This window comes from Trachymyrmex cornetzi, unplaced genomic scaffold (genome assembly GCF_001594075.2).
Source record: "Trachymyrmex cornetzi isolate Tcor2-1 unplaced genomic scaffold, Tcor1.1 scaffold223, whole genome shotgun sequence".
NCBI lineage: Eukaryota > Metazoa > Arthropoda > Insecta > Hymenoptera > Formicidae > Trachymyrmex > Trachymyrmex cornetzi.
In genome coordinates this window covers 3,650,736-3,672,803 of record NW_017296881.1, presented here as the reverse complement: position 1 = coordinate 3,672,803, position 22,068 = coordinate 3,650,736, and the positions used below count along the sequence as shown (strand labels likewise).

General features: G+C 35.1%; 2 protein-coding genes across 3 annotated transcripts in view; one reads left to right on the top strand and one right to left on the bottom strand.

The window, feature by feature from the left end:
• LOC108760299 (protein FAM13A) overlaps positions 1-4,072 on the bottom strand; it is a 43,700-nt gene extending 39,628 nt beyond the window's left edge. The window contains exons 1-3 of one of the 2 annotated variants that reach the window (XM_018506162.1): positions 3,904-4,072; positions 1,836-1,982; positions 568-949 (exon numbers count right to left, since the gene is read on the bottom strand). In XM_018506162.1, the coding sequence (XP_018361664.1) occupies positions 568-949; positions 1,836-1,949 (496 nt within the window). In that variant the 5' untranslated portion in view covers positions 1,950-1,982; positions 3,904-4,072. Of the gene's footprint in view, positions 1-567; positions 950-1,835; positions 1,983-3,054; positions 3,419-3,903 lie in introns of those variants that run through there. The other variant, XM_018506161.1, reaches the window with a different exon arrangement.
• A 14,798-nt stretch (positions 4,073-18,870) lies between these two features.
• On the top strand, positions 18,871-21,428 carry RpS4 (ribosomal protein S4). Its single transcript, XM_018506163.1, has 6 exons — positions 18,871-18,956; positions 19,785-20,043; positions 20,448-20,545; positions 20,776-20,947; positions 21,034-21,163; positions 21,235-21,428. The coding sequence occupies exons 1-6, from the start codon at positions 18,954-18,956 to the stop codon at positions 21,359-21,361; spliced, it is 789 nt and encodes a 262-aa protein (XP_018361665.1). The 5' UTR covers positions 18,871-18,953; the 3' UTR covers positions 21,362-21,428.
• Positions 21,429-22,068: the final 640 nt, after the last annotated feature.

Sequence of the window (22,068 nt, the reverse complement as noted above, 5' to 3'; positions counted from 1 at the left end):
TTTGCGTTGCACAATGTCGATAATATGCACATTAAAAAATTGTACAAACAATAGTTCGAAGAATAGTTAAAGTGAATAAAACTAAGAGTACAGAATAAATAGTTAAAATAAATTGTTCAAAAGTATTAAAAAGATTATGTCCACAAATTAAGTCGAGAAATTAAAATTGTACAATATCTTATTTTCAAAGAAATTTTCATTGATCCAAAGAAATAATTTTTTTTTAATCTACGAGCAAAGAAATATTTTTTTGAAATTAAGATTTTTTGTTCAGTGTATCAATGACGAACAGACACTGAACAGATATTTTTATTGTTGATTTTATCAAGCGTCACACAAAAGTGACGAAATTCAATCAGAATTGTGGTAAGGCTGTATAGCAAAGTTTCCCTTTAATACTAAAACATTCTGTAGTAATTTAAATTTTTAAGTGGAAATTAAAATTTTTAAGACTAAAACCACATTTGTACGTGAGGTATCCCGGAATAGACGTCTCATTGCCAATGGAGTTTCTCGTTCTCGGATCCTGAATTATTTTGTGAAATTGGTAGGATTATGGATTCTCACGAGTGTGAATGTTGAGCAGTCTGCCGACGAGGGTGGATGGTACGACCGGCTGCGGCAATTCCTTCAGATATTGACGGAGAAGGGTCGCGGCAGTCGGTGGGCACCCGGCTGCCTCTAGATCGGCGTCACCCCGCCGCTCGAAGGCCGCCCTCAGTCGCTCTGCAAGCCGAGGACTGCCGCCTGATAGGCGAAATACCGCCGCGCTCTGAAAGCCATGCACCTCGATGTAGCTGCATAACCGGTGCACCACGTACGGTACACCTGTGTCGAGATAGGACTCGACTAGCTCCAGCCGGGTGCCGAAGATCCTGCTGGAGCCAGCACCGCGGCCCAACAGCGAACCCGCCAGGACGCGCTTTACGCGAGCGAGACGAGACTCGTCCTGAAACAAGCGACGTTTCATAGGTCGCTTAGGTCTTGCGCATTTATTAAATAATTGTTATTTAATTACAATGTCATTTATATTTTATGTCATAGATACAATTATACGATACTTAATAATTAAACATAATACAATATTGTGCAGTTGCGCGTTACAATTCAATTAATTTCGTTCTAGGTAAAGTCTATATCTATATAAAATTCTCTGATAGAGTACATTTTGCTCTCTATGTTTATTTTTTCTTAACTCATTCAAATGCCATTTTACATCCACTTTGCATGGACTTTACATCCTCTACATCAAGTATCGAGCGATAATTGATATTTCCGACATTCGCAAGACATTTATACGGGTCGTATAAATGATTAGTAAAGTGACAGGGAACGAGAAAGCATATAATCGGCGAACGGTCGCTAACTGTTGAAAAGGAGTACCTCGACAAAGTGGAGTAACGAATAGATATAGACTCCGCATTCTCGTTCAATGCAGTAAAAGGACCGGAAAGTTTCTATAGCCGTATCTCGAATATAGAAACTGCTATGTGTCATTGTTTATTTATTAAGACTGCAGTAACCACTATAGAAACTTTACGCAGCAGTTCTTCTAATCGTTTTAAAATAACAAACATAAAACGATAAAACACGAAGACTGAAAAAAAACGCAAGTTTATCGAATAAAAAATAATTATGTCATTATTATTCATATTAAGAAATACACAATTTCGCAAAATATACATATATTGAAATACATATGCACTTGTAATATCTTCTGGGCGCATCAGATGTTTATCAAAACGACTAATAATTATAAAAAAAACATTGGGGAAGGAAAGTTCTGACTTCTCATTAAACATGAAATTGCAGTAAATGCCAAGAAAAGCACTTACCTTATCGTGTGTTTGACGAGAACACGTGGGGCTTGTTGAGGATCCATGGTGATGGTGATGATGGTGGTGGTGGTGGTGATGATGATGGAGATGTTCTTGCTGAGGGCGTCTCATCCCACTTTGTCTACACCGCGACCCGCTGCCGCACTAACAAAAGCGACGGGCAAACTTGTAAGTCGCATAATATGCGACGGCATGCAAAACAACGGTCAAAGATTCGTTTTTCACTCTCATTCTTATGTCCTCAATCGCGATTTAGATTCATGGTCGAATTAGATCAGAAATATCAAGTAGAAAACTCTGTCTAAATACAAAGACTATTTTACATACATAAAACGAACATAACATATGAAGAATATTTTACATGATACAGAGGTCTAATTTTATATAGAAAATTTCAAATGATGTAATGTCGAAAAATTTAATACCAATTGTTTGCATATCGAAGAATAATGAATATAAATTAAAATAAATTAAAATACAAATCTTTTTCAGAAGTAAAAGCGGATTGTAAAAATGATGAAAAAAATTACTGATCCTTTTTTAGATTAGTATGCTTCATATCAACCTAATGCGTGATAACTGCCGTGCACCATCGTACTGAGGAACACAGCACGTCAGTGCACCGACATTGGCGGAACAATCGTGGGGGTAATTTCAATATTTTCGCAAGCACGCGATCGATAAGCGCGTGACGAGAAATGCACATTTCATAACACAGGAAAAGCTCCACTTAAATAGATCGATGAATCGTAAATGTTATCGTCTTTATTCCTTTATCAATAACTTTCGCTATCATAAAAATAAGTAACTAATTATTACATCGTAACGAATATTTTCGTAATAAATACTTATCTATTAATTATTCTTAGTATACATCTTCTTTTTTTAAATATAATATCTTTTTAATACTTGTGTTAAAGAGAAATGATAATTCTCCTCCTTTAATTGATAATTTTTTTCCTTTCATTAGAATGTTCTACTTTTCTTTAATTATTATTGTAAAGTGTTTTATTTATAACGCGATTCCTTCGGAGCGTATTATATTTCAGTTTGCAAAGTCTAAAGAAATTATTCATCGAAAGTCCTTGACAATTGCCGGCTCTCTTAAATAGATACATTTTTCTGCGACGTAATTTCCAGCGATACAAAGTATGTTATCGAAAATAACCCGCCGACCGTTGCACCGATAACCGATAACCGCGTTCGATCAATTTACCTTGTCATCCTTTTTTGCGTGAGAGAAAGATGCGCAGTTTCGAAGGGCGATTACGAAACGGTTAATGATCGCTGATGATGCTCGCGCGCGACTGAGATGAGGAAATTTCACGTGAAACGGAGGATTACTCATGTACCAAAATTGTGCCAAAATTTCATGATTACGTAACCGAAGAGAGGCAGAGACGCATAGAGGCTCTTGCGTGCGCGCGACATAAATGTGTGGCTTTTAATCCATTAATCGCCTACATATCGAATTTGTGACGCAAAATGGAAAATTACTGTAGTGTCGGTTTTTAACCGCGCCACACATTTTGAATGTTTGCCATCAGAAAACCAATGCAAAACATATATACTATATATAGAATTCTTTGATAAAGACACGAAACATCATATTTTATTATTTCTGTAGAGACGTTGTAAAAACTACTAATTAATAAAACAAAGATATTTTTGTAAAACAGTTCCATAAAACTGAGCTATCGTACTTTAATCATTTTAAATATACCATTGAACATCTTTCACGAGTTTGATAAAAAGACTAACTCTAATATTTAATACTTCATATTTTATATCATATTTAAAATAAATATCAAATTTTGTAACGTCTCAATAGATTAAATAAATTAGTAATAAAACTAATAAAAAATAAGATTAGGAGTTTTGTATATTTAATTTGATTAAAATCACATTTGCTTCATTGATTTGTACACTGGTCAATAGTCGACTAATTAAAAGAATTAATTAACTATATAGACAATAATACAATATATATTTCATTATTTATATCGCTTTTATCAAACATCTTAAACAAGTAAACTAAGTTAAGATATTAAAGAGAAACACTTACAATGCACTCTTTCGCGATCCTCCACAGGTTGAAGTACACTGAGCTCAGCGTGACAGCTGTCTCGTCCTGCTCCTCCCTCCTTTCTTCCCTTCGTCTAGGTTCGCCGTGAGTATGTACTGACAACGTCTCTTCCGGGTTATGATCGTGCTCCTTCGATCCGGCCAGTTCCGGCGACTGGGATCACGGATTTATGTCGAATACCGCGAGTACCGAGTACCGAACGCGAGACCGTGTAAACACTTCCTCGCTTGAAAATGGCCCGTTACGTCGGGATTTTAATTTATCTCAAAATAAGGAAAAAAGAGGAGTCGTTCTTGTTCGTTTTCGTGGTTGGAAGAGCAAGGAACGACTCGTGGGGATGAGTGTGGTGTATATGTGTGTATGTATATATGCGAAACTCTCGCAGCAGAGAGAGAGAGAGAAAGAGAGAGAGAGAGAGAGATAGAAGGTTCGTCGAAGAAGAAAAGTCCTTCTTGCGTGAGAAAATTTTGAACGACCGTATATGTATATTTTTTCGTTTTTCTTACAACGACGGCGACGGCGACGGTAACGCCGTTGAACGGAGATCGTGCGACTCGACTAGTAGTTCTGGGTTCATGTCCCTATCACGGCACATCGCATCGAGCCCTTTCTCTAAGGCAAAGGGCACTGCCTATGGCTGCTTCAGGAAGTGAGTCGACACCAGCCGTAGCGTAAGCATCGAGGGTCGGAGCCGGGATGAGGTCTAGGTCACCACTCCGCCCCTGGCCCTGGCATGGTCTACGTACCTTCTGCTCGGGCGCTTACTGCACCCGCTGCGCTCTGAAAGCAGAAAATACCAAAAAGATTCTTCTATGTTCGCTATCATTGAAGAAGAAATACTTTAGCATCAATGTATCCCTTTGTAAAGAGCCTTTTCTATCAAAATGCATCTTGTAGTAAGTACAATATATTTAATATAAATTTTCTCCCTCTCTTTATAATATATATATTTAACATAAACTAACTGTATTTAATGTAAACTATCTTTTAGGTCACGGTTTTACTCGCGTGGGAAGTATTAGGCTGATTTGATTTTTAGTCTAGATATTAATTTAATCCATTCTGTGTTAGCTTGATATTAACCCGTTTAGCAATAATATTATAATAATAACAAGCTGTAATAATAGCTCCTGACGATATGATATATATTTAAAATAATTTATATCTATGTATAAGGCTATCGTGCTATTTTTGCGTGCGCGGCATATGCATAATTACATTATGCATATATTATTTGACAAGTATAACAGGTCATTCGCATTTAACTGGTGAATACACATCAATAATTGAACACAATACAATCCACATTACAATACCTCATCAGATGATTTTTTTCATTGATATTTATTTTTAGAAGAGAGAATTCTTTAACACATAACAAACTATATATTCTGTTCTGAAAAATATTTGTCAATTTTTATAAATATTCTCCTTATGCATGTTGTAAAAGAATAATAAACTATAAAAATTAGAAGATTCGTCGTTCTCCATGCTTCATAATCGTGGAAGCCATAGGATCAGAACTAATCCTGACACGTAACACGCTCCAATTTGATTATGCCCACTGATTCGTTTAGCGTATATACAGTCTCCGTGGACTATGACTATCTTTGAAAAATATACATCGCAATTGAGAAGAAAATCGAGAAATACGTCTTATCGACTTTTTTTGCAGCTATAAATAATTTTCTCGTGACGCAAGGGGCTTAAAAGATTATTTAAATCTGCGCTTTAATTAACCCAACGATGAAGAAATTGATTAAGCATGTATTGATTATATTAGAGACATGAAATAATAATGTATTTATACGTGGAAGACTTCTAGATAAATCAAGCTTCTGTCAAATTTACATTGATACGTTTTATTATCGTATGAAGCGAGAATCATGAGCACTGCGATTTTATAGAGATGTACACGACGATGAGTCGACGTTAATGCATTTTGCAGCAGAACAGTGTGTAATTAATCGTGAAAAGCTATCAAACTTTTCAGTACACGCGACAGCTTACGAATTAATTAACGCCTGTAGTACTCGAATTTAATTTAATTAATATTCATCATTCGTCGATTTGCAACACTCGTCATCGTAACCTGGCAGCAACTGCGATCGATTGTTATCTTGAAGACATTTCTATAAGTATATTTCTGTGTCATGAAATACAAAGATTCTCGTGATAAAATTTTAATTCGATATATTTCAGCAGATGCAAATAAAGTAAATTTTACAAGAGACTGTTGTTTAATATTTCACGGAAAAAAAATGTTGCTGGCTACAGCTAATTCTGATTAGCTGAAATTGCATTAGCTATAAAATTTGCTAATACATACAAAGAATTTGTTGCTGTAGTTAATATAAGGACGTGATAGTAAAGTATGCATGTCTGTTACAGATCAATTTATTTAGCAGCATAAAGTTAGTTGCCATAGTTATCGGATATGTCTGTGTAAAAGAAAATTGTCTCTGCCACAACTAAATATGGTTTGCTGAAACTGAATTTGCTCCCAAATTGTCTACTACACAAAACACGTTTGCTGCAATGATTAATAGATAGACATAATAGCAAAATGCTTATCTGTTACAATGATAATATTTGGGCCTCACAGCTAATGGAAATTAGATCTCGCAAATACAACGTTAGGTATCCATATGTTACGACTGGAATTTAGCTACCACACGCAAATTTTTGCTGCTGCAATTAATCTTTTTTTTCCGCGTTATATACCTAATAATTTTATTTAAATATTCTATTACTTTAAGTAACACGATTTATTTAAAAATCAAATTATTAATTAGAATGCTTCGTTGTGATTATTAAATTATTTTTATAATATTTTGTATTATATATAAAATATTTTTCCCCGAAAAAAAAAGTCTTGAAGTGTAGTGAATGTTTTATTGGCTCAATCACATAGCCATTTTATTTTCAAAGGGGCCTAAGATTTATTTCTTTTATAAAAATTTCTAGAAAAATTGATGACTCAAAATAAATTCTCAATACTGTCTTTTATTTCCTTTTCCTACGATGCGGTATTTCGAAACGACACGAGGGATTTCTCGAGTAGCTTACATACAGTCGAGTGAAAATGAAATTTGCGCAAGTTGCCTCGCTTTTGCGCGCGATTCTCTAAACTCTCTCACATTTTGACAACCACATTACGTGTGAAACAAAATTTAATTTTCATGAATAATTACGCGGAAAGTGCGCTTGACGAGTTTAATAATGTTACATAATGGTCCACTTAATGCTCATTTAAATTATCTCCAAGATCGAACCTTAAAGCAATAAAAATAGTAACATTGACAAAATCCTGCAATCTGTGAATCATCCATACATCTTATTGTAATTGTGGTATACGCAGCGCTCGTAAATTACAGGAAAGACCTGCGTCACTCTTCACCCAACTTCGTATGCACCATATTGATACGGAAACTACACTACCTCGGTACGGAAATTGCGCGCAAATGTACAACATATTTACTTAATTCAGTGATATTGCATCCGTAATAGCAATGCAGTATCAGCAAAATGTGACTGTTTGTTTCTATGCTTACGCTGCATAGAGAACACCTTCGACAAATAAGACAAGACAAATAAGATTCTGATTCAAAGACACGGCGAAAATTGACAACCATGTCTTCGTAGGTAATCGAGTTTCGCAGTCAACAAATTGCACTGTGAGCATTATATCGGTAAATACAAAACACAAAGACGATCAATTTTAACAAGTTTTGAGAAAATCAAATCTATCGACTAAATCCCTTTGAGAACACAGAATGTCAGAATACTTGAGCACATTTTTAATATTACATCCTTATAAGCAAAAATTAATATTAGTCGGAAAACAAATCGATCTTTTGAATATTTTAACAGGTTTCCGACATTAAATATTATCGACGTTTATATAAGACGAGAAATTCGCTTAAGAACACTGACCTAATGCACCCAGTGGAAAATTGCATAGTGGAAAGATTCCTGCGCGGACGATCGATTCGCTCGAACGCGAGATATCGTGCGTGCATCAGCTCAGCGGTGCATGCCCGTGTAGGGTGTCTACGATCGATATTTCCTGCGAGGGTAAATGGAATGAGCGTTTAATTTCGTACAACCGAAGAGCCGGCGTTCTCCCGGCAATGACGTGACGATCAAACGAGATGCACCCGTTTGCGAAGACGTAACCCACGAAATCATACACGTTCGAGGAGGCAGCAGGACAAGGAATCTTCGCATTCGCGTTCCTTGTTTCCTCACGAAAGATATAAGGAATTAAATGTGAGGGAGGAAACACACGCGACTTAATTCGCGTTTCAAATTCAGAGGACTTGTGCCTTAAGTCCGTCCGTAATCCGTAAGAGCTATTTTACAAGGCGGATTTTCCGTTTCTGTGAGAAATATATAAAAGGGAATTTAAGGAGGATCTCTCTCGTAAGTGGAGATATTTTACGGGGATTTTGTAAATCTTGAAAAGCAAAAGAAAAGTGACTCTAGATGATAAATTTACTAATTACACGGAGTTATTACGGACTTAATGATGGTACTTTAGTTCCTGATACACCGGATATATATTGTACCTTTGAGAATCTTATACAATGCTTACGTATAATTGAATATTTCTTCCCTTGCGTGCTCTTTATTTCTTACACCCTCACATTTCATTTTTATAGTTCATTGTGCCACGACTCTTGCACCTGCGCCTTGGTGAAGAAGAAGAAGGGGGCGGCGGGAGCACGTTGCGCTTAGCAACAACCGCACATTTTTATGTAACCATAGAGAAGAAATCGAATTCCATCGGGTCGACGTGTTGGTTGTCGCGTGTTTATACGCTCTCCGAGATAAGGCTTCTTTCTATGCTCTTAAATACTTATAATGCCTGTTACTACTAATGTAGTTCACTTTTAATCTTGGTAAACTAACTTTTCATCTTTTTATAGTTCTAAGAATTAGAAAAAGATGAAAAGCAAGTTGAACCGAGATTAAAGTTAATCTACATTGGTAGAAACGGGCATTGTATGTATACGTATATGAAAGAAATCGCAGCCTTTTAAAGAGCTTTCACCCCTTCTCACGTATAGTTGCATAAAACGTACGGATACTTGGCGCAATCTGTCTCTAGACGGTACCTCCTTCTTATAGTCTTTCCGGGTTAATGGACGTTGTATCGAGGTCATTTAATTTCACGCGACAAAACACAAATTTCAATGCAGCGACAAGTGTGATATAACGATCCATAGCCACTTCCGCTTGCGCGTTCTACTTGACTTGCTTTGCCATTACCGAAATACGTATAATGATAATAAAGTAAAGAAATATTTCTTACTTCTCGCTATCTCGAGGGTATACCTCTCTAGATTGGTTCACTTTCGATTTGAATACAAGAACGACGCTATCAGACGATTTGATTATTATATAAAAATTAATTGCGCCGTTTCTGCTTACAAAATATCGTTTTTTATTTGTAAGTAATGAAAATTAATAGAAAAATAATTTTTTGCCACATAATAATTCTACATAAAAAAAATGTGTGTGTGTGTGTATACACACGTCATAATGGTAGTTATATTATAATTCTGTCTGCAATATCGACAAAAACATGAAGATATGTCAAATGCAGCTGATCCAATTTTTAATTTACCTATAGCTTACACAGCTGCAGCAGCAAGCTTTTCTGCACTTAACACCAATTTCAGCCTTTTGCGCAGTTGTCGATATCAAACTGTATTCGCTTGTAGTAGTGAATTAATTTCGCCCAAATCAACCGCATTTAACACGAACGAGTATTAAATCATTCGTCATCTGAATTCGCGAGAAAAGGAGCGTTAATTATTGTGATTAGAGTTAACTGACGTTGTTAGCTACGCGAATTCGCGAAACTGCGTCGCTCGATCGCGGTGGTAAACACAGACAGAAACCACCCTCTACAAACTCTATCCAGAAACATCGGTCTAGAATAAAGTCCGGTTTATTTGGAGAATTTCATAAATTAATTTTGGAATATAAAATTTTCTCTCAGTGCATTAAAATTACATTAGAATTAATAAATTAAATGAATCAAATGTTGCCTTATATATAGAGTGCACAGAGTGTCACAGAGATAAAAGATTAATAGCTTAGAACAGTATTTTCGAACAGTTCGCAGCAAGTGACGACACGCAAGAGCACTGTGAATTATAATAACAAAAGAGACAAACAAAGATCACCGTTTACTTTACCATTTCGAATTCACCATCTTGCGCACTGATGCGCAAAAGAACGCAAAAGTTTCGCTCTCAATTTAGTTCACAGAAATTGTTTCTTCCTCGTGACAGCCGATATACCATCCACTGAAATATCGAATTTATCCACAGTGAGACTCTCTGTGCGCAATAAATCTTAACTGATTAATGACGCGAACTTGGAGTAACGTTTTTTCACGAATAAGCGCTGAATCGAAGATGCGTTTAGATGCGTTTCGATTTGAAATGTGATTTCGAGATGAGAGACGCACTTGAATACGCGACGCACGAGTTATGTCAATGTCGATTGTACCTGATGATGTGCGGGATAAAGGAAGTCATGACGATCGACCGAAAAAGATGAGGCTGACCGCGACACAGACGCCACACAAATGAGACTGAGTCTCCGCCGCGATCCTCGGTAACCCTCTCTCTCTCTTTCTCTCTCCATCCGCCGTCCTTCATCACTACCCTCCTCCTCGTAACCCTCCTCCTCGCATCCCTCCTCCTCGCATCCCACCTCCTAGCACAACCCCTGACCGCCTCACTAGCGCTTGAACACACCGCCACCCCCCGTCGGCAACGGGGATTGAGGGAATTCTCGAATTTTACGTCGAGTACGACGAATCCGATTAAATTTTTTCGACTTGTATTCGACCGTCAAATGGGCTCTTCTTAACTCGTTACTGATATTAAAAAGCTTGAGCGAGAGAGCGACAAAAATTGGCCAAGGATTGCAAAATCCAAGTCGACGTTAAGAAGGTTCGTTTTAAGGACAAACGAATATTGGGTAAGAAATGTAAATCGATGAAGTAGTGACAAATAAAAAATAATAACAACTGCGGATAATTATAAATGCTGCAGGAAAGCTCGGAGGCTTTTGATATTTGTGTCCTGTTTATTTCGCTAAAAGGCAGATTCGAAGAATAAAATATATTGTCAGCTAAATCAATAATTGTCACTTAAAACAGTAGACAATAATAATGTTTAAAATATTGGTATCGCAATTACATACATTTACAAACGCAAAAGAGTATCTATTTTAAAATGCCATTATTTAATTACGACAATTTTGTATATTTAAAGAAGATTTTTAAGATTTTTAAAATTGTGTGCACATTGATTCCAATTTAATTAAGCTCCCTAATTTATTTAGATAACCGATATATAAACATACTCAATCTAAATAAATAAAATAGCGTAAAAATTCAGCAAATAAAATATTTATGCGATACTTTAAATAAAACTGCTTACAATGCGTGTTTGAACCGCCATTATACTTATTTTATTAGTAACGCCTACAATTTTTTAGACTCTGCTTCAGCGATTACTTATTTCATCCTATCATAAAAGTGTACCATCACCATAAAAATACATAAAAACCACTACGTTCAGTTTCTATCGCTATCTTTCCCTTTCTCTCTCCCTCTCTCCGTCTCTTTCTCGACGTCCTACGTTCCCCGACCATCCCGCTTCCACCCTCGCCGGCATCCCCTCCATCGGGACTTCCTCCAAACTGGTCCCCTCCAACGCGTACGAACCCCTTGACAGCAGAGATCGCGTGCACGAGGGCGCATGCACTACCCTCGAGGAATCAATAGACTGTCCCGGTCACGTGAATCGCGAGGTGGAGGAGGATAGACGAAGGGGTAGAAGGAGAGAGGGATCGAGAGTCTAAACGAGCCAAGAAGGGATTGGGAGGTCCAAGGAGGGAAGGAGAGAGGGGGGTGGGGGCGCAAAGGACGGCCGCTGGTCGCGGAGGGTTGCCCGAAGGTTTGTTGACGATTATACGCGTGTATGTGGGTAAACAGCAACACGAGCCCGCCCGATGGAAATGTATAATGTAAGCATTTCTCCCCATTGTGAGGAGAGTGAAAGGGCATACGGGGAAACGATGGGTAGTGGAAGGACGATGCTTACTACGCTTCATTTCTGTAATATGATACCTTCAAACACGAAACGGTCGAAACGATTTACGTCTTAACCGATATACCGAAATTAAAACGTGCGCAAATACAATAGTCACCAGAGTTATCGCTATTTCGAGACCACGCAATTGACGTTAAAGCTTGAAATTACACCGTTTCGTACGTTATATTCCAGCGAATTCGCATTTATATTTATCGTTCTTTATTTCCATTTTCCATTGATTATTTGCCCGCCCCACGCGTCCTAAAATATACTTCCGACGATTCCTTGTATTTACGCTTAAAATACGAAAAAATTATGATATACTTCATACAGTATTCGCGGGGCGAAAAGTTATAAATATTATATTTCGAGATGAAAAATATCTTTCTGTATATTTCTGTGAAGATCGTAAAGTAATTTTTTCAAATGTATAAAGTGTATTATTTGCATAAGTCTTAAAAAAATTACTTCTTCTAAGATTCCTATTTTCGACTTTTACTTGCCGACTTTTTATACTCATTCTATGATTTATGTAAAGTAGAAGTTATATAATTTAATTTAAAAAAGTGAAGACTGAAATACATCAGAAAATTTTGTTTACGAATTATCTTAACCGCTTGAATATATAAAATCCTATTCGTTCGAGAAACGTATAATTTAATTAATTAACTGTTAACTGATGAATACAATTATTATTAATCACTTATTCATTTAATCACTTTACAATTTCTCCTCACGATTCAAAGATTAAATTTATACGAGTGCATATTATAGTTATAAAAGTGGTATTTTCCCAATTAATCATAAATTTCTTGTCTTTTGAATTGATTTATGAAAATTTCTTGTAGAATTCCAACCCAAGTTCCAACATTCCGAATCTTTCATCAACTTATTGAATAATATTAAAGAGCTCTCTGCCTTTTGCGGTTCAAGTTACGTAACGTTTTGCACCACGTAAACGTACGTTTCAAGCGTAATTCTCTATGCAACGTCCGGCATCGATTGCATTCGAAAGTGCGTAACTTTTCGCAAGGGGATGCGTGACCTTCAACTTCAAATCCTTTCCCCGCAGGAAGGGATTCCCGGCCCTCCCTATTCGTCCTCGAGACCCCATTAAAGCCAACGAATCCCATGAATGGAGTGACTTCACTTCCCTCACCATTCTGGGATTCTATATATGCAGCAATGCTTTTGCGCTGCGTAATATTTCCTGGGGTTTTATCGCCTTTCACATTCTCTTTTTATTCCAGCTTCTAAAGAAAATATCGCGAAAAATTATTAATTAGATGCGACTTATTATTAATTATTACATATTAATTATAATTTCGAGTCTCAAAACACATTTTATCAATGTGTCATCCTTGGATAATTTTCTTATCAAATTATAAAAAGAATAATGGTTTTCGCTCGTAAATAATAATTTATAATAATAAAAAATAACAATAATTGGGAATTGTTTGATAAGATTTGATATATAAAATATCGCAAGAAATACCGAGAAATCTTCGAAATTTCAGAATATAATTAACCTATAAAGATTGAGACATGCGACTTAGTATTATATATAATTATTATTGTAATTCCGAGAGATGTCTCAAAATACATTTGATTAAAGTCATATAATTTTCTCATCAAGCTAAGGAAGAAAAGAGCAAAGGTTTTTCGCTCGTAAACAATATAAATAATAATTTATAGTAAAAAATAAAATCATCGTGAAATGTTCAAAAATATTACTTGACACACAAAAATTGTTATCTTGAATGAATTATAGTTAATCAATAAATAAATATAGAAAACGCTTGTAAAATGTTTCTTTCATCATCGAGAAAAAAAAGGTCACAACGACTATGCGTATTTCAGTATGTACAAAGAAAACAGGTGCTGTCGCAAACAGTTTTACAACTTGCAATACGCGACGAGACATTTTTTAGTTAATTTTTTTATAAACACTTCAATAATTTAATTGTCGCTCCCGCGATTTTGAATGCAATGTTAATTTGGCAGATGGTGATAAATAAAAAAATGTAATTTAATGGCGTAATTTTCCGCAATTTTTCTTGTTATCTCGCGCTGACGTGTGTGTGTGTGTACGGTGTTACATATTCACGAAAAAAACACCTCGTTTCACCCTGAAGCGCACTTTGCCGCTCCTTGTCAGCGAATGTATTAGTGATAGGAATAGAATACGTGCGGGCAATGACCCCGCATGCAACGTTGCGCATATGCACGTAAACTAGCGAGCGCGTGCATATATCCGTGCATATGCACGCATACGTCGTCGCTTGAATAGCGAGCTTTTCGTACTACAGGTATTTATCGATTGTATAATACATGATGCCTTGCGATGCAAGATAATGAGGTACGAACGCGCGAGATTACTCGGCATTTATCACATTGAACGGGCGCGAGTCTTTTGAACGTTCTATTATTTTTCTCTAATCAATATCTACGATTGTTCGTTAGAGAAGCAAGAAAAATAACGTCGCATCAATTTTTCTTCTCAGCTCTCCCGATGAAAAGAAAGCGTTGAGCTTATTGAGAATAGAATTATGAATTTTCTGCATTATACGTAAAATATATTTGCGAGAATTTTTTTTGTGTTTAGAATTTCAGTCGCTTCTCGCTTCCTTTTTATTTTCTTTATTTTCCAAAGCCGCGTGAGTCGCTCGTAAATTATTACGAGTGGTTATAATATTTTAAAATTTACGTGACGAAATGATAAAAATTCAACTTAAAATTGTTTAACATCGTAGATATTAAATAACAATAAAAAGATTCGTAGGACTCTTAAATATTATAAAATTTCAAATAATGTTGTAAAAGACATATAAGAGTCAAATAAAACGTTAAAAATATATATATGTCACAAAATTAAATAAAATAAAAATTTAATTGAACGTTAGTAAGCTTCATTACATGTTTCGGCAATTAAATTTTTATTTTATTTTATTCTGTGACATATATATATTTTTAACGTTTTATTTAACTCTTATATGTCTTTTACAACATTATTTGAAATCGTAGATATTATTTGCGTAGCATAAAAATACCGTAGCAATCAAGATAGCGAAGAGCAAATTTTTACATCTTCCTTAATGTTATCGAGTGTATAAATTAAATAAAGTTAAATAATAAACTATTAAATAAAGTCGAAATATTCGTACAAGTCTTACGAAGAAATCATGAAGAAATCATAAGATTTACTCAATTTACTCAAGTGAATACACTTGAGTAAATCTTAAATGTTTAAAATTGTACATGCTAATAATAATTACGATATTGCTCTCAGCAGCCTTTTCTTATTATTAATATTCATTTTAAACGATAAGAATCTTATTTTTAATCTAATTATTAAGAATCTTATTATTAATATTTTTATTTTAAAGATATTAAGACTCCAAGAAGTGTTTTATTACTCTTTTATTTTTTGAGAAAAATCAATAAATTCCGACAATCTCGTTAATATACTATGTAAACATTTGCAAAAGAAACACTGTGAAAGTCGAGATGATTTTCTCGCACGAATCTCCTAGAGAAGTCGTAACAATTTGCGCGCTTTGTCGTCACGGATTGTCAATCGTCGACGCGAGCCAGTTGTCAGCGAAGTGAAAGGAATGCCGCGGACCGCCGCAGAAACACAGAATCGCATCCAGGTCGAAGATGTGATCCGGATCGATTTCACGTCCCGGGATTGACGCTTGAGAAATATCTCCGGAAAAGTGCACGCTGCGCGAAATTTTCCGCTTATTGCGTAGACGATACACAATCGCGTGTAGCAACTTTGTATTATAAGAGGATAAACGTCCGATCGATATCAGACTTCTCATCGAAATAACACTGGGTTCATCGTCATTCGCGTCAATATAACAATGTCCATCAGTTTGTAAATAAAAGATATAGATTTTTAAAAAATACGCCGCATTTATGGATCCATTCCCTATTTATTTTTTAGTAAGTAATTGCGTGGTTTATTATTTACTGCCAATTGTAAAAAAAATATTAAATAAAAAATATAACTTTGACCAATACAGTTCTTAAAAAATAGCGATGTTTATAGATAAAAAAAGAGAAAATTTGAAATATAATTAAGAGATAGATTAAATATATATATATTATTATAAATAGAATATTGAATATATTATATACTAAATATAATATTAAAATATGATTATAAACTAAATATATATATTAGATACTCTCTAACTTTTTTAAAGTGGAATTTCACTCCAAAGAGCGAAAACTGAACCAGTCTTGAAAAAGAATAGCTCAGTTTTTAATTTTTAGAATAAAATTTTACTCTTTAAAATGAGATTCATTCTAAAAGTTTTAAAGTGTAAATATATAAATTAGATATACATATATGAATATCAGGCTTATACGTATATAGAATGTCACGTATAATCACGTTCAAAATTTACACAATGTAATAACGTCCATCGACGTTAAGTAGAACATTATCTCGAAAGAGACTATAAAAGCTTATTAAAACAAAACGAGTATATATCCTGTGCATATAATATCTTCACATCATTTGATGTATGAACAAAGATACACAAAATGTAGACAAAACTAAATGGACGACGCCAATCGACAAGAGCCGTGACTGCATTTCTATGCGTTTTGATTGTACAATCGATTTTTCCAGTGCCATTTTATTAACGGTGCCAATTCACACATATAATTTTATATTAATGCTCGCATCGCATTCTTATCGTAAACCCGATAAAAGAAAGCTAAAGGAAAAGGCTCTTCCGGGAGAAGGAATGACCGTTGTATAAATATGATACTTTAATCGGCTCAAAAGTCACAGATTTCGCGATTTGGCGTTGCCGTGTCGCGTAACAACATATACATATTTGCCCGATTTGCCGACGTCGGCACGGCATTTATGACTTACCTCGGACAACGACCGGACGGGCGGAGACGAAGCGTCGTCGCGGATTCTCCGCGAGTCGAACGATGACACTTCCACTCGACTTGCTCAGCAACGACAGCAACGACAGCAACGAACCAAACGAACGTGTCGCGGGGACGCGGTCTGGCCGACGAAGGGGTCGCGCGCCAGCGTCAGCTCCATCATCCGCGGTGGCACATCGCCACCGGCACGGGACGCTGATCGATAATAACTCGAGGTCGACGCCGAGGAGCGCCGTGCGCGGTACGCGGGACCGCGAAATATCTCGAGTTTCAGATATACCGAGATCGGACAACTTCCGAGAATTGAGAAAAGGAGAGAGAATAGAAAGGAAAAAAAATATACGTATATATATATGTGTATATATAATGTACGCGAGCGGCGTTCGTGTGTATACGACTCGTACGTACGCGCTCGCGTGCGTTTCGCACGCGTTTTCACGACTTCGGGAGAGTTTGAGATACGAGCGCAAATCACTGCGAGAGGCAGAGCGATACCGGCGCGGGTGCGCGTTCCGCCATATTGTCACAATCGCGCGTTTTACAGGGGACGAGATAGACTACTCCGATTTTAGTCCGACTAGCAGCCGCGTCGAGGGAATCGAAGGAGACCGACCGACTGACCGAACGATTCGTCCGTCCTCGACTCGGTCGCTCCTTTATCGACGCCACCGAAACTCGTCACCGATGGAGCGCTCGAACAACTCGCGTTCAGTGACCATTTTTTTGCTCTTCCTCCTTTCTTTCGAAACGCATCTTCGCTCGCCTCGACGATTCAATTTTTGAAAGCTCTGAAAAAATGTCTTTACTTGTAATTAATGTATCGTTAATGTATTAAGATTTATTATAAGTATTCTATTTATTATTTATTATACGTACTCGCACATTTATCGCTTGATGCTGTTTAGAACGCTATAGATGGTATAGATTTTAAACTAAGCATAATTCTTCTTCTTTTGGTTTCCTCTTGATTGGTTTCCGACTCAAATTTGGAGTCACAGTACCATGCAGAAAGCACAATTCTTGACTATTTGAATCCTGCGACACGAACTAGAGTATACAACAATCTAGAGATCATCAAGTAAGAGATTGGACGCCGTTTAAACAACTTTTGATTGGTCCGCCATGTTTAAAATGTGTTTAAAGTCGAAATCACACTACGCATTGAGAATTGAGATTAAAATTTGACCAATAAAAGTATTGTTCGTTATGTCTCTCAGCAGCTGCTTGGGGTCGCTTCGAATGAATCCAGCGTAGAGTTCCTCTAGTAAAAGTTAAAAGTTAAAAGTTAAATTACTTTCTAGTGTAACAGAAATAATATTAGTAATGTGAAAACATTAAAAATAATTAAAAGGGTAATTTTTATATTATTTGTTTTAGAAAAAAAATCAAATTTGAAGAAATGTAAAAAATTATTTATGTATAATTATAGAATTACGCATAATTGTGTAATGAGCAATTTTTTTTTACATTTTTTCAAACTTGTTTTTTTTCTAAAACGAATAATGCGAAAATTATTCCTTTAATTATTTTTAATATTTTTACATTACTATTATTATTTCTGTTACACTAAAAAGTAATTTTACAAAAGAAAAAGAGATGTATGAACATGTATGAACATATTTCGAATGTTTTATCAGAATAAATAGCGTTTGCTACATGAGAAAAAAACAGTCACATTATTTAGCATATAATTTAACATATAATTTACAATATTTTACAGGATAAATAATAAAAGAAAATATAAATTTGATGAATTTTAAAACATATGTAGGCCAAACAGACGATAGCCAATCAGACTCTCGCTTTTCTGATAATTTCATTGGTAGTTCGGACTCCATCTAGTGTCGCGTAGTCCTGGGTCGTCATATCGTTGCATTGGCGTCCATTTGCATTCATTGCAGTTCATTGGCGTGGCAAACGTTTTTTCTTATTTTTCCGATGCGAGCACGCGACACGAATTCTCGTGTCTTTTCCGCTTAGGGTTTCAAGATGGTAAGTTTGTCAGGTATCGCGAAATCTGTTTAAATCACGCGTATATGATGCGAATCTGTTTGATACGCGAAAGAAATCGGTAATGTACATTTTCGTGCGTCGGATGGTACATTTATGAAACATTAAATGCGTTCTGGTGCTTGGAAAACGACAGTGATATTGCGACGTGTTACACCGTTTCGTTGTGTTTCCTTCCGATTATCTCTTGGTATTTTCTAATGGAATCTGTCGTGTTACGGTTCTATCGAAATTATTCTACAGCAATACATAAAAAACTATATTTTTGCTCAAATTAAAATTACTCCTATTTATTCACAAAATGGAATCATATCAACTAACCTAAATTTGGACCTAACCTAAATTTCACGACAAACACCCTTCGTTATTTCTCATTCTAATCGCACGGATAGTGTTAAAAATTTTACATTAGCACAAAAATGTAAACTAAAGCTTTACATTTTTGTGCTAAAAAGCTTTAGTTTAGACAATTGTTTTCTATATTTACATTTTGTGTGAGATTACAGATTAAAATTTTTTCAGTAAATTATTATCTATAATTGTTTCTATAAATTGTAACCATGTTGTCAATTTAAGAAAAGCAATAATTTCGTGCTTATATGAGAAAATTGTTTATATTACATCAATATACAGATGAATCTTGCAGTTTTAATTGCAGAATACTATGTTTATCCAATCAAAGTCTGACTTAAATCTTATTAATCTTTAATTATATCATTAATTTTTTATCAGGAAAATAATTATTAATTTTTACCATTAATTATATTTAATTTCAAAATATTTTTAATATAACATAAAATTCTTTTTCAGGCTCGTGGTCCAAAGAAGCATCTCAAGCGTCTTAATGCACCGAAAGCATGGATGTTGGACAAATTGGGGGGTGTGTATGCCCCTCGACCATCTACTGGTCCACACAAACTCAGGGAATCACTCCCTTTGGTTATCTTCCTCCGTAATAGATTAAAGTATGCCTTGACAAATTGCGAAGTTACCAAGATCGTGATGCAACGCTTGATCAAGGTTGACGGAAAGATTCGCACCGATGCCAACTATCCTGCTGGTTTTATGGGTGAGTGATTTTGGTATCTCATGAGTGTCCACTTAATACTACATATGCTTCGACATTTGATTAATCAATTAGAAGAATGAATTTTGCTAATTGACTAATCAAAGAATTTCAAAGCATTTGTAGCATTAAATGGATCATAGCCTGTATCTGTTATAATACTTTTTTCGTTTTTATGTTATAAAATGTTTGATGGAAATGGGCCATATCGAAGATATGGTACTTACAATATCAAGAGTAGCATAGTCAAAAAATGGCCAATAATAAAGCATGTTCTTCATAATGGTCACAGATTAAATTATGTATTTTTTCTGTATTACCCAAGAAGTGCACAAAAATATTTTGTAGTTTATGTACAGATATAGGTATAAACAAGTGTGGATTAATATCATTATAATTCATTTTAGATGTTATTACAATTGAGAAAACTGGTGAATTTTTCCGCTTGATCTACGACGTTAAAGGACGTTTTACTACCCATCGTATTACTGCTGAAGAAGCCAAGGTAATTATCTTCATTATTGCATACTCTTTTCATCTAATGATAGAAAGGGGCCTTATCGAAGCTATGGTATTTACAATATAAAGAATATCGTAGTCAAAAAATGGCCAATAATAAAGTAAGTTCTTCATTTTGGTCACAGATTGAGTTGCATATTCCTTCTGTATTACCCAAGAAGAGTACAAAAATTATGTATCTATAATGTATCTATAATATGATGTTATATTTTACAGTACAAATTATGCAAGGTAAAGCGCGTCCAAACTGGTCCTAAAGGAATACCGTTTTTAGTTACTCATGACGGTAGAACAATTCGGTATCCCGACCCTGTTATAAAAGTTAATGATACTATTCATCTTGACATTGCCACTAGCAAAATTTTGGATTCCATCAGATTTGATTCTGGTAATTATTTGCCTATAAAATTGAAGAAATATGAATATTAACGAGAAAAGAGTATTGAGGATAATTTTCTTTTGCTTGATTGCCAGGCAATTTATGCATGATTACCGGAGGAAGGAATTTGGGTCGCGTTGGTACTGTCGTGAGCCGTGAGCGTCATCCTGGTTCTTTTGACATTTGCCACATAAAAGATGCTCAAGGACATACTTTCGCCACGAGGTACTGAAAATAAGATTTTTAGTTGTTCAATCTGCATTGTTCTTTGTATGTAATGTAAATTGTTTGCATAGGTTGAATAACGTCTTCATCATTGGTAAAGGCACGAAGGCGTATGTAAGCTTACCAAGAGATAAGGGTGTGAAGCTGTCGATCGCTGAAGAACGTGACAAAAGATTAGCAGCGAAGGGAGTGAATTAATAAATGTACATTTTCAAGAAAACATGAAATAAACCGAGATTGACTTGGTAAATCTCTCCATCCTCTTATAGATGATTTTTATTATAATAATTTATTGTTAAACAACAATAACGTAATGCCAAAATTATCATCATTTTCCCCATCTCTTTAAAAATGCGTAAATTTACAAAGTAATTCAACATTTAAAACATTTTGTTGAACGAGGCCTAATAAAAGGAAATTAAATGTAAAGCGTACATTGTACCTATCAATTCATATATCGTTCCCTTAATAAAAGAATATGATTTTCGAATTATTACCATGAATGACTTTGGTAAAGATTGAATTTAGTTATTTAACTGATCAAGGTAAAATATAAATATTGAGATTATAAATATAAATTATTGGTGATATTTCGAGTTATATCTTTTGATGAATTATTCCAGATTATTTATTATATTTTTGTAGAATATCAAAATCGTCACAATTCAAAAAGTGTATTTTTTTAAAGATTGAAACGAAAATGATAAAAATATTTTAATCATATTTCGAGTATATTTTTTCGCCGCTATTATTTGAAAAAAGTTTTTTTTTTCCTGAAATAATTTTTTGAGTTTGTTATTTATTAATCATAATGAGAGAGCGATATCATATTATATAACTATTATATATTTTAATAACCTTTTTGATATATTTGAAAGATTAAAGATAAATAATACATGATAAAG